Source organism: Megalobrama amblycephala, linkage group LG4, assembly GCF_018812025.1.
Source record: "Megalobrama amblycephala isolate DHTTF-2021 linkage group LG4, ASM1881202v1, whole genome shotgun sequence".
In the NCBI taxonomy this organism is placed as follows: domain Eukaryota; kingdom Metazoa; phylum Chordata; class Actinopteri; order Cypriniformes; family Xenocyprididae; genus Megalobrama; species Megalobrama amblycephala.
Window position 1 is genome coordinate 40,342,461 of NC_063047.1, and position 13,841 is coordinate 40,356,301.

At 37.7% G+C, this 13,841-nt stretch overlaps 1 protein-coding gene across 1 annotated transcript; it reads left to right on the forward strand.

Moving 5' to 3' along the window:
• Positions 1-289: 289 nt before the first annotated feature.
• On the forward strand, positions 290-13,547 carry scarb2a (scavenger receptor class B, member 2a). Its single transcript, XM_048189279.1, has 13 exons — positions 290-719; positions 3,947-4,107; positions 4,757-4,904; positions 5,065-5,259; positions 5,724-5,815; positions 6,195-6,314; positions 6,391-6,569; positions 8,048-8,166; positions 8,506-8,579; positions 8,665-8,716; positions 9,089-9,241; positions 9,814-9,861; positions 10,199-13,547. The coding sequence occupies exons 1-13, from the start codon at positions 597-599 to the stop codon at positions 10,328-10,330; spliced, it is 1,596 nt and encodes a 531-aa protein (XP_048045236.1). The 5' UTR covers positions 290-596; the 3' UTR covers positions 10,331-13,547.
• The last annotated feature ends 294 nt before the right edge of the window (positions 13,548-13,841 follow it).

A 13,841-nucleotide genomic window follows, 5' to 3' on the forward strand; every position in this document is an offset into this window, starting at 1 on the left:
TGACAAGTTTGAATATTTTAACGGCACATTTATCCAAATGAGAAACTTCAAATAAAATATGAAGACATTAAAATTATAGCCAGAGTAGTTTGGACATGAATATACCACAAAGATGCAGTTAAACACGTTTTTCTTAACCTATAAATTGCGTCGGGACAGTAAAAGTAGGCTATATATTTACTTTGATGTTCTGACATTCTCACACATAAATCCGTCTTGAAAACCCCTTTAAATTGTGACCTCAGCTCTGAGGGAGGTTTAACACGCCCCTCTCTCCAAAAAGTGTATTTCTCATGCATGACTGGCTCATTTGAATCAAGTGAGGGAGGAGGAGAAGATCTCCGGTCCTCTGCGTTAGAGCCAGAGCTGATAGATAGTCTCTTATCTCAGCATCCGAGAAACACTCCCGCTCATCGCACATCATTGGGATCGTGCATGCTGAATTTCCCAATGATAGAAGTGGGGAGACGATTCTGGCTTTGAGAAAAACTGAGACATACCGGGAGGTTCTCAAGTAGAAGTTCGGAACAAGAGAAAGAAAGAATAGTATTATTGTTTTTTTTTTCTACAGATCAGCCCATCTGAAACCATCAATAATGACTAGAAGATCGTGTGCCATTTACGCCACCGGGATCGTGTGCGCTCATTTGCTCATTTTGGGAATCGCCCTTCTGGTGGCTCAAGTCTTCCAAACAATGATTCAAGAACGGATAAAAAAGGTAAGTCTGCTTAATTTTACAAAAAGCTCTAGTTATGTTATAAAACCGGCTTTTAAAGTGACTCGGTTGTCCTACACGAGGCTTCTTCTGTGTTGAGCATCACGCGGAGTTGCTAGTATCACTTGATGTAACGCGAAATCGTACAGCAGACAAGCCTACATATTGTCATGTCTCTTCAACCCTTAAAATTGCTATACCAAAGTTCCTGTTCTTGCTCGAGATTTCATGTTATGTATACTTAACCTGTGTTTTAGCCGTTTAACTGCCCACTCTTTGACGTGTAGGTGGTCACAACATGATATTAAATTACCGTGATGTAAATGTGGGTTTGTTGTAACCCTGATTAAAGTGGGCTGGTCGCTGTCTGTGACCACGAATCCTATCATATTGCGGAAAAGACTTTTCCCCCCCGTCTCTCTATCTCTTCTCCACCTCAACGGTTCAGTTTGACTGACTGTGAATTAAATGCTTTCTATTGCAAAACCACGGGGTAATGAATGAATCACTCTTTAATGTAACGGGAAAGGTTGTTCGTTCACATAGTAGGCTGTGTATATGGCAGGGGGAGGTGTGCTATATGTGTGGCAGTGGGGGAGGGTCTCAGCCTGTTCTCCTTAGAAAAATACTTGGAATTCTGACCTCCACCCTCAGTATTTTTAACCAAGTGTAGTATTCACTATTCAGTGTGATTCCCTTAACCTGGTATTCATGGGTGGGTGTTTGTGGTGGTCTGTGAGTGAAGCTAACTGCTGGAGATGTTTTGCATTGGTTTGCCATTTATTGACAGTTGATATGAAGTCTTATAATTGGCCCTCGTGATGATAGACTGTAACTTTTTGTATTCGTTATGTCTTCTCTGGCACTTAAACGTGTAATAGTGAACCGTTAGGCTTAAGTTCTCTAGACAAAACAACTTTTCAAGCCCTCAGGTGATGTGTGTTTTTTGAGTGTAGGGTGTGGAAGTGTGTGGCATGTTCGAGGAGTTTGTATGTTACACAGTATGTAGCTCTGAGGCAGTTGTTTGACAGTTAAAACTTCCTTTTACTTGCTGCTTTCGCAGCAGCATTTAGCTGAAGTTGATCTATTTCATGTAAGCATATGAATGTATTCATTCCTTGCTGTGAATTAATGTTTAAATTCATTTAAAACTGCACCTCCTAGCAGTGTACAATATGGGTTGTTATCTATGAAAATATCCATTTCCAGTGGCTGGTACCATCATACGCTCTGGTATCTGCTTCACTGGCCTTTTGTAAGGTTAACCACTCGCACGTAAAGGGCATAAATGACCTTCCTATCGAAATACAAACATTTATTGTTTTTCTTACCTTGGCTGTAGTTGCTCGATCAAGGCTTTGAAAATGTCCTAAAATGGTTTAATGTCCGTTGAGACCTTCAAAAACTTCACTTCTCAAGGTTGATGAGCACAGCAGAACACACAGTCAAATTTCTGAGGTTTATTTGTATAATTTGTTTTTTAAATAATTAGTATTGATATCATATCCCATAGAACAGTTAGAAATTGAAAGAAATGAATACTTTTATCCAGCAAGAATGCATTAAATTGATCAAAAGTGACAGTAAAGACATTTGTAATTTAAAAAAATATTTCTGTATTTCAAGTAAATGATGGGTTTTACACTTTCTCTTTATCAGAGAATCTTGGAAAAGTATCTCTTTCTTTCTACAAAAATATTTATCAGCACCAAATCAGCATATTAGAATGATTTCTGAAGGATCATGTGACACTGATGACTGGAGTAAATAGAAAACGGTTATTTTAAATTGTAATACTAATTCACAATATTACTGTTTTTGATCAACTAAATGCAGCCTTAGTGAGCATAAAAGACGTCTTTCAAAAAACGTACCCAAACTTTTAGTGTATGCGTGCTTGTTAAGGTGTGGTCTGCTGCTTTTAGTCAATAAAACTTTAATTGGTGTCTTTAAACTATAATGCACTGCCTCTTTTAAAAACCAAAATCATCTTTTTTTTACCAGGTGTAATTAAGAACTCTTGTCAATGTGGTTTAAAGAAAATATGCCTAGACAAACCTCCTGAGAAACCCTGAAAGATTAGAAAAGGGAGTCGATGAGTGTGATGTAACATAATCTTACTTTAAAGAAAAGCTTTAGTCTAATTTCGCTACGCATGGTTGAATAAGTTCAATAGCTGCAAATTTTCTTCAGTGCTCTATACCAGTTACTTTTCTCATGGTAAAGCTCCTAATGACAGGGTTCCCATTCAGAGCTTATATGTGAAAAATTCCTCCGTTCAAAAGACAGGTGTCCTCTTAAATGGAAGATCTGAGCTGTTTGAACAAAGACACCTTTTATGTTATTCTCTGGGTAATAATATAGTGTACATTTAAAGCACAGTTTTGTCATGAGTGAATCATTGATTTGTCACAGATTAGATGTTGGAATGATTGATTTCGAAACATACAAACTGCATTTTTCAACTTAAGGCCAGTGATTCTAGCAAATATTTTTTTTCTTAAAGGACCTTTCAGAAGCTGAAGGTCCAGTGAAGGGGGCCGGGATGTTTGTTGTTTTGGAGCGGGTGCTCTGCTACACTGCTGAAGTCATGGCTTTTGATTCTAGATAGCGTTATCTGCATTTCAAGGGAGAATTCTGGAGTAAAACCCTCTGGTTGTTATGAGTTTGTGACGAGTCACCCTTTGGAGCTTTGTTTTTTCCATTACTACACACTACTTGTGCTGTCACGTGTAGTCATGAATAACATTGTTCTGAAGTAAAAGTTTGTCATTTTAGAATAAGCATTTGCTTCTCCTTCCGAGTTTGGCTCACGACACTCAAGAAGTGAGAAGTGTTACTGCTGAACCTCTTTTCTGATGGAAAATTCAAACACCTGATTGTGTTGCTCTCGTCTGTCATGGTGGTGGATCGCTGATGTTGATGTTTTTCTTCCCTTTTTGTAACTCTGAATCAGCTCGACCGTCTGCTGAGCTCTTTCCTCTTTTTCCGTCATCCCAGCACTCGCTTTACCTCATGTCTGCTGTATTTGTGTCATAACAGGTCACTGACATTTCACCAGAAACAGTCAGCATTCAACAGGAAGGCACTTAGCTTTTGTGTTCTTTCTTCCCTAAATTATATTGAAACTCAGCTTGAACATTGAGTTCTCTTTAAACAGACACTGCATTAGGTTACAGAAATGGTCTTTTGGTGCTCTCTCTTGACCTCTGACTGTTTTTCATTCACAGGAGATCACACTGGCTAAGAACAGCAGAGTATTGGAGGGCTGGATAAACCCACCGCCTCCTGTTTACATGCAGTATTTCTTCTTCAATGTTACCAATCCAGATGAGTTCTTGGCTGGAAAGGAAAAGCCCAAAGTCACTCAAATAGGGCCTTATACTTACAGGTGATTTACAGAAATCTCATACTGAGATGTTCATGTTAATTTTCATCATTTTCTGAGCTTTGTTTTGGTTACTAAACTGTACCGTCTGTTGTCAGTGACAACAAGTTTGGCGCCACAGTCAAGAAATGACTCATGCTTTTAGAAGATAGGAAACAGGAAACATTTACCCTACTCACTTTAAACTAAATGTCGAATAATTACGATGCACTTGTAAGAATTATTTTTTGGTTTGTTTGTTGTTGTTAAATTTATTCCGCAATGAAGTATTAAATTAATCAAAAGTGACAGTAAAGAATAAAAACTACTTAGCAGAACAACTGTTTTCAACTGACAATAATAAAAAATGTTTCTTGAGCGCCAAATCAGCATATTAGAATGATTTCTGAATGATCATGTGACAATGAAAACTGGAGTAATGATGCTGTAAATTCAGCTTTACCACCACAGGAATAAATTCCATTTTAAAATATATTAAAACAGTTCTTTTCTAATTGTAATAATATTTCATAATGTTACAGTTTTATTGTATTTTTAGTCAAATAAGAGACTTTTAAATGGTAGCGTCATGTGTATTAGATTGAAAAATCTAGACCTTAAAGTTGCCAACTTTGATATTAACATTATATAAAATGTTACTCTCTTTTATCAGGGAATATCGACCAAGGGAAAATGTCACTTTCCTTGAGAATGGGACAAAAATCTTTGCCACAAATCCCAAGAGCTTTGTGTTTCTTCGCAACATGTCAGTGGGAGATCCTGAGGTTGACCATGTGATAACCGTTAACATTCCATTAATTGTAAGAAGGGTTTTGTTTTCTTGTTTTTTGCATTGGCAGCAAATCATTTTGCATTTAAAATTAGTCTGATTGTAGCATTTTTTTTTTGTCATTTTCTAAACCGATTATATTTTGATACAAATGCGAAGGATTTGCTCTTAATTTTTCCCTCTTGTTTCAGGCCATCATGAATGAGTTGAACTCCTACTCTTTCTTTCTGAGGACGGGTGTGTCTATGTTGATGGGATCCATGGGCATCGAGGTGTTTATGAATCGTACAGTCCATGAGGTCCTGTGGGGTTTCAAAGACCCGCTGCTGTCCAAAGTCCACAGCATGAAACCAGAAGTGGATGAGTATTTCGGCCTTATGTACAATGTAAGAATCTGCAGTTTCATCATATTTAGTGCTGTAGTCAGTCTGAAAAGAGATATAAAATGCAGTCTAAATGGGTCATATATTCAAGCAACCAATACAAAGTAGCACACACAAACTCTAAAGTACATATACGATCAGAACAGCATAAGCAAATGACGTTATTATCATAATCCTGCAGATGTTGACCACTGTACCAGGTTTGACACAGTGGCCTGGTTTACTCTAATGTATTTTAGACCTTCTTCAGGGATTATACATGTATTAGGAAAGATATTAAATATCTGCAGTTTGTGCAATCATAGGTATCATGTGAGTGCCTCGAAACGGCGAGTTTAAGTGGTTTGCATTAATAAAACATTTAGTCTTTCACTTTGTATTCTCCTCATAGCATCTAAATAACCTACTTTCCTATGACTTTCTAGTCATCTTTACCCTTAATACAGTATTTTTTTTACTAACTACAGAAAAATGGAACCCATGAGGGTGAATTTGTCTTCCACACTGGAGAGAAGAACTACATGGACTATGGAAAAATTGACACGTGGAACGGCATCAGGTATGTCAGTCCTTGCGTAATATGCGTTACCTTACTGACATAATGAGAGTTCTTGCACACTCGTTTGGCATCTGCTCTCCTGCCTTGGCTTGGGAAATTGGGTTAAACACACAGCATGCTTGCATTACATGCTGGATTAGTCAATATCAAAGTATAAAGTCCAAGAAAAAGACCTCCTGTGCTTCTCAACTACCCCATATGCTGATTTAAATTGACCTATATCCCAATAAATAACATTTCAATTGACTTTGCAGATGAAGAAACTTCTGCATGTCAATTTTTGCATTCAAATTATGGTGAAAAATGCATAATAAACCATCCTTTATCATTAGAACCTGCCACAAAAACAATCACCATCTGTTCATTTTCTCACACGCAGTCAGATGAACTGGTGGTCATCTAACCAGAGCAACATGATCAATGGTACCGATGGCAGTGTCTTCCACACCTTCCTGTCTAGGAAAGAACTCCTCTACATCTTTGCTGCTGATCTGTGCCGGTAAGCAACGTGTTTTAACACATACAAGGTGCTTGGTTTCTTGTACATGGTTACTTATGCTCTTTATCACTTGCAGATCCATTCATTTGGGTTACGTGAGGGACACAGAGGTGAAGGGTATCCCTGCTTTCCGCTTCGCCCCTCCTTCGGATGTACTGGCTCCCCCAGATGAGAACCCCAGTAACGCTGGCTTCTGCGTGCCTGCTGGAGATTGTCTAGGAAAAGGAGTCCTCAAAGTCAGCGTCTGTCGCCAAGGTAAGCCTGTTCTAGGTCACACCGCACCTTAGCTTCAGGGCCGTCAGCATGTTTTCAGAACAGGATTTTACAGTGCGAAAGACGTGGGATGTTTTCAGAAGAATCATTACATGGGAAAATAGAATAACTTTTTAAATACAGTAATTTGTTTAACAAAGTACAGCAATCTAAGTATGCTAAAGATTTTGGTGCCCTAAATGGCTGGTCCAGACTGACATTTAACCAAAGCAAACCAAGCATATGTAAATAGTATTGAATTTCTGGGTTTCCCATTACTGATCTGTGGCCTCGTAACCTAAGTTCAAGTTAAATCTGTCTGTTTTTGTTTGCACACTCCTGGACTATGAAAGGGAAAACCGAGTTCAGCGCTTAATGAGTAACTTTTAGTGCAATTTTATGACTCGACCACTTGATTTGCAGTAGGTGTCCTCCGACAGATTACTTTATCTTTGCCTCTATTACTTCCACCATAAACTACTAGGCTAATATTATTATTGAACGATGGTAAACTCTCGCTTTTGTCATGTGAGTGCTCCTGATATGAACCAGCTGTCAAAATTTGCACATGCTTTGATTAGTCATCATTCCTAGAAGGGTTCATGACAGTTGATTAATGGTTATATTTAGGGTGTTATTAAGGATTGGGATATGGGATATAAAACGGTGATATGCTACATATAATTGTTAGCTAACGATAAAATAGGCACCTATCAAATGTAGTATTTTGTGTTCTTGGTGTGTGTTCAGGTACTTGCTGTCCTCTCGTTGAGTATGTACTACCAAAAGAGGAAGTTTCATTTTCTGTTAGTGTGCATAAAAAGCCCCAGAAAATGACTCGGGGTTATTATTTAAGATAATGGAAAATGTCATGAAACAAGAGAAGTAAAATCTAAAAACAGCACATTTGCAGTCTGAACTGTCACCTGCCCCACTAGGGCCAGTGATGCATTATTATACTCTTTGCATTCATTGATATATATATATATATATATATTTTTTTTTTTTTTTTTTTTTTTTATTTCCATACATAAGTATTTGTGGGTTTTTAAATTATAAACAAATATGTAATATTTTGCATTGTATGCCATAACTTTTAAAGTGTATGGATTTCTATGTCATAGAGTTCTGTTATAGCTGTACATTTTAACAATAATAATAACATACTTGTTGGAAATGAAAAATCTAAATCTATTTTTTTTGACACATTTCAATGTTGTTTTTGATGGTGTGGCCAGTTAAAAATCTGAACTGCTGACCTAGTGCTGACCAGCATTAAAAAAAATATGAGGCTTAATATGACTTTAATCATCATTATTATCTTTATGACTGTCCATTATAAATCCAATAGCTGATAAAGAAGCTATTATTATTGCATATTCACTGTAGAGATAGGCACTATATATACCTGATTGTCAACTAATCTGAACAAAGGAACAGCAACTAATGCCATGTGTTCCTCTTTCCCCTTCACTGTACAGGTGCACCCATTGTTGTATCTTTCCCTCATTTCTACCAAGCCGATGAGAAGTACATCAAGGCCATTGAAGGAATGAACCCAAATGAAGAGGAACATGAAACATACCTCGACATCAACCCGGTAAGCAGTGTTGACACTTTGAGTTTTCGCTGTTTTACAGCTACAGCACCGATCTGTTTGCACGCTTGTGGTTTGTAATCTGAAAGTAGTATACACCCGTCCTTACCAAGACAGGAAAAAAAATAAGGTGATTCACTCTGATAACCACAGTGAAAGTGAAACCATGCCTACCTAAATTTACCTAGAATTCCATTGAGAGTTATTGTAGCATGTCGTGATGGAAAATGTACTCAGTTGGTGTATGATGGACTTGTCTCACTCCACTCGCTGTTCTGTGTGTGATGTGGTGAATATTTGGTGACACTTAATAGTAAATTGTCCCTTTGCTTTTTTCCGCAGACCACAGGGGTTCCCATTCGTGCCTGTAAGAGAGCTCAGCTCAACGTCATACTGAAGAGAGTCAGTGGCTTCCCGTGAGTAAAACCCCTCACAAAAACCATTACGATGTGATTTGAAATGACAAAATGGCTAATGAGACTTCTATTTTTTCCTTCTCAGCAAAACAAGATTCCTGAATGAGACAATTTTCCCCATTATGTATGTCAACGAGGTGAGTTTTCATATCATCTTCACTTTCTTCAGATTTGGGATGTCCCCGAAGCCGAATACTATGTTTGGAAAAGAGAAGGCACTGTTCATAGGGAGCGGCTGGACTGACCGCACATTTTAATGTCTCTCAAATCCTCCGACATCGTCTTGTCAGTCATCTCACCTTACTATCTTCACTTGATAAGCGAAATCTGATGTACTGTAATGTAACCGACTACCACAGCAAGCCTAACCATGTCCCTTTAGGGGCTCCGTAGAATGCACTATTCATTTTCTGTGCCTTTCCGAATACAAATTTAGGTTTCAGGCACATCCCTACTTCAGATTATCGATTTGCCTGTTCACAAAGTTAATTTCATTTCGTAATTTTCAGACTGCAACTATTGACGATGATTCTGCAGCCCAGATGATGATGCTTCTGTTGATCGTAACAGTGGTTTCCAACTTCCCCGTCATCATTGTGGGGCTGGGGGCCATTTTACTTGTGATCCTGATCTTCCTTGTCTGCAGGAACCGCCAGAGAAAGGTAAAAAATCAGCGATAATACATTTATGGCCTTTCATCTTATATACTGGCTAGTTCAGACTGAAAATGTCATTTGTATGTTGATAACACCTTTTCTTAGAACAATATTAATGGAGTAACGGTTAATATTCTCCAGAAATGCCGGTTTGGAAAAGACTAAAAGCCTTTAAAATTCCATCAACCTTACACACCCTTGGCTTGAAAGTCAATTACATTTGTCACTCGCCTTGACGGCACTAACCCTATCTTTTAAAACCCATGCATGCACCCGCATGAGGGAATGCATGTGCTCTAGTGCACGTATTACTTTATGAAATGTGTTCTTAAATAGTTTTTCTTTGCAGTATACAGTAATTATCAGTTTAATTGGGTTGGTCATCTAATGTTATGACCTAAAATAAATTTAAGAATGAATGGTTTAGCGGGAAAAGGATTTGTTTTGCACATTTATATACTAATGTTCAATGTTCTTTTATAGCATTTATTTTATCATTTGAAATCTGCCAATGATGCATTATGCTATGTTTTGATTTCCAGTAACATTTCCCTCCCTTTTTTTTTGTTCCAATTCAGAATGAAGTAAAACGTATTGATTTTACTGAAGCTTTTCATTCTTTTGCTGTAAGTCTTCATTTCTTTTACACACACACACACACACACAATTTGCTTTCATTTTTTCAGATTTGCCTGTTATATCATTATTGTATTTGGTCATTTTGAGCATTTTCATATAAATACCTTGTTTGTTAACATTTGTTTGTGCAAATCATTTGAATTGCTTTTCCTGCATGGTGATCGTAATGTACTTCTGCAGTGTTTCACAGCATTAGGCATTAGATTAGATGTTTAGCTACACAGTCCGTGTCTTAGTGGTACATGATTTCATGGTTGACATCTTCAGTCATCTATACGTGGTTTTAACAACGTACACGCTAATGTTCTTGTATTTTCTGTACAGACGACGAAAGACGAAACGGCTTATACCCAAGTGAGCAACCAAGCAGAGGATTCGCCAGAAAACCGCACCAATCAGCCTTTGAGGAACGGATCTTATATTGCCATGTCACCAGTGGAGGCACAAAAGTGTTGATGAAGGACATCACGTCTACCAATAGTGCATCCTCACCCTTTTTTATGTTTTACTTTTCACTGTGCCATTCGTCTTCGTGGGCCAGTCCCTACACGCTCACCACCGTATGCCAAGGGTCACTTATTTTGACTCGTGACTTTTTTTGTTTGTTTCTTTGAGCATGGCCTTCTCAAACTGCCATATCTTTAAACAAAACGTATGTAAATTCAAAGCACCCATTTCAAACAACCGTCTCTGGGTTTCCAGAGGTTTCTGTTGCCTAGTTCTGAGAGGCCTGAAACACACTCTCTTGCCTTTTTACAAACGCATATATGCATTGCATGCTCACAGAGTCCATAGTTCCTGAAGGCATGAGAGAGCGTGAGGGGTTTCACCCATCCAGAACACTCATGTCTGGGACAGCCTGTGCTCTTAAAGTGTTTCAGATCTCATCCCACACTACTGTATTCAGGTCTACACAGGCAGACCTTAAACTAACACAGCTCTTCATACGTCAAACCCTTTGAAAATGAGCAGATAAATGCAAACTATTGATTTACCTCCTCTAAGAGTATTAGAGAGCTAAAAGGTCTAATATGCTAACAAAAACTGGGTCTAATCCAGAACTTGTGTGTATGTGTGTGTGTGTGTGATTGTACATACCAGTATGTGTGTGTAATTATACGTGTGTATTTCCGCAGGCATGTCAATGCTTGCATGTTTTTGTCACACTGTGGTGAACTGCTCTGGTGGATCATCTTCCACCATTTTGCACGATGCAGTGTGACGACATGTGGAAACTAGTGACTTGAGTAGTCCTTTTTATTTCACAGTATCAGAGTCACATTCATTCTGATGCCAGAAACATTTCAATGATGAAGGCTGTTAAAAAGAGGTCAGACATTCTCCTTTAAGGCATCGTATTACAGAAATCGCACTAGCTTTTAGCATTTTGTAAAAAAAACGAACAACAGACGTAGAACACTCACAAGTGAGACTTGAATATTTTCTGCCTTACAAATACTTACGAACACAATGTGATTCTGCTGCGTGGTAATGGCAGGTGTACAGTGGAACTAGATGAAATGTCAGGCAAACTTCTGTGAATCGGTGTCGGACTTAGAACTACATCCCTCCCGTTTCACAGCAAAACATTCTGTTATAGCGAGAGCACAACTACAGTATGCTAAACCCACAGTCTAATCAGAGCAGAAGGGGTTTAAGGTTAGCAGGTTTTGAGGGGTTAACGGTGAAGTTTGCACACTTTTTTTTTTTTTTTCTGTGCACGTTCAGTTAATATTAACCCGCTGTGGGCGAAAAAGACCCTAGCACTTGAATCACTGCGTGTGTCTGTTGAGTTTAATTTTCATGTTGCTTTTTCTGTCCTTGATGTTCGCTATTGCTTCTTTAAAATGAGGCCATATTTTAAATCGACTTGAACAGGATGAGATAACTGCACACTTTACAAAGTATCACTAAAGATGAGTTGTCGCATACATTTCTGTGGGTTTGTCCAAATGACTATTTTCGGTTGTCTGTCTGAAGTTGCCATAACCCATGTGTGCAGTTGCACTCTGTTGTTTTAAAGACTTGTGTGTCTGTCAATCATTCCCATGTTGGAGACACTTGCTGGAATGATCGATGTTTGTTACTTTTACTTGACGTAAACCATCTGTTACCTATTGCGACCACGGTTTGCGTGGATCGCAGTGCACATTGTTGCGTATATGCCTGTGCCATGGATTTAGCTTATCGTAAAGATTTAGTGCAAGGTTTAAACTGGAAACGCTGTACTTGCAGTGTACTTATGCAGCTGTATCTGAACAGAAAACTGAGGGAAAGTCATTCAAGCTTTAGTCCATTACAGTGTTGTCAGTGCAAACAGTATATAAACATTACATTAAAATTGTCTTTGGCAGTCTCTCTTAACATACTAGGCTGAACAAAGACCCCACTGGAACATTGTATATCAAGTGGTGGGATGTAAAATGTGACTTGAGTATGAAAGATCTAAGAACCTGAGCCATTTCTATACAGTTTCCAGATTTCTTACGGTGACTTTTGCCCCTATATGCTTGACCAAAGATTAGATAACTGGTTTGTTTGCTTTCCTCACAGATAGCTGTAGTGCCATCGACTTCCCATTTACAAGAGCATTAGAGCCTCTTTGTCTACAAAGGCAAATAAGAAAAGGAAAAAAAAAAAAAAATAACAACATATTTTCCAGAGCATACTATGTGAGTTTATATGTTTAATACAGCAAAGAACTTAAGATGTAAAGTGTTGCCACAGCGTGCAAAGAAACTCAGTATTATGTATTGACACAGCAATACAACGATATGTAAAAAGTAAATTTTATAATGAAGTAAAAAGATTTTGTAATCAGACAAACAAATATTTATGTATTCATATGTTCAATGGTATGTACATTATCTGAATTTGTAAAGTCTTTTCTTTGGTCTTGTTCATTTCTATATTTTTAATTATTTTGTAATATTACCAGTGGGGTCATCAAGCACATTTCTGTTTTCTTCTTCTTAATTTTTACTTTTTGTTTTCCTCTAGATTTCTGAAGTAGTACCAAGTGAATATTGTCCTAAATTCAAGACTGAACGGTGTATGTGGTTGTAAAAAGTGTTAACTTTGATGGAGAAAGGCTTGTGTTGTATCTGTGGGGTGTGAGCCTATCGTGTGTAATGATCTCCTGTTATACAACTCTCTCAAGCTGTCAACTGTTTGTCCAACTGGAATAACAAAGGGAAGGCTGAGTGTCTTTGAGTTCCACTAGGGAAGATTGCCATGTTGGGTACAAGGGAAGTTTCCATTTGCAATCTAACCTTTTTTTTTTTTTTTTCTAAGATGAATGATGCCCTCCTTCAGGGATGAGCTTTTAGTGCCACACCATCCTTGTTTATTTCATTTGCTTAAGTAGCAACACGTGTAAGCAGTGTAGCAGTTGTTGTTGTTTTCCCCCCTCTGCCTTCATTTCAGGGCTGGTAAATTCCTCAACATCTTTGAGGGTGGTCTTGAAAACACTGAACACTTCATCACGTTCTCCTGAGAAGCATTGCATTTTTTGCTGCTGAGAATGACAATCCTTATGTCATGTTAGGTGCAAAATCATTTCAAGTAATATTCATTTTTAGTTTTGATAATTTACACTGCACAAATCTTTCTACAATGCTTTTGTAAACATTTTTAGTGTTATTTGCAAAAAATAAAAAAAAATTTTGAAATACTTTGCGGATTCTTTTGTCACATTTCTGCTTTTCTTTCTGACGCTGTGTGAAAGTACAGATTTCAGCATTTACAGACCAAGGGACTAGTGTAAGAATCCAACATTTGTATAAGAACAGTTTCATATTAGTTTGATTTATTCGATTTTAAATTATTTATCAGATCATTGTTGGTCCATTTAAATTAAAAATGTCATGAAATTTTAAGAAAATGTTTGATACATGCTGCCATTTAAAAGTTTAGGGTTGATGAGGGCGTTTTTAAAGTCTCATGCTGATTAAGGCTATATTTATTT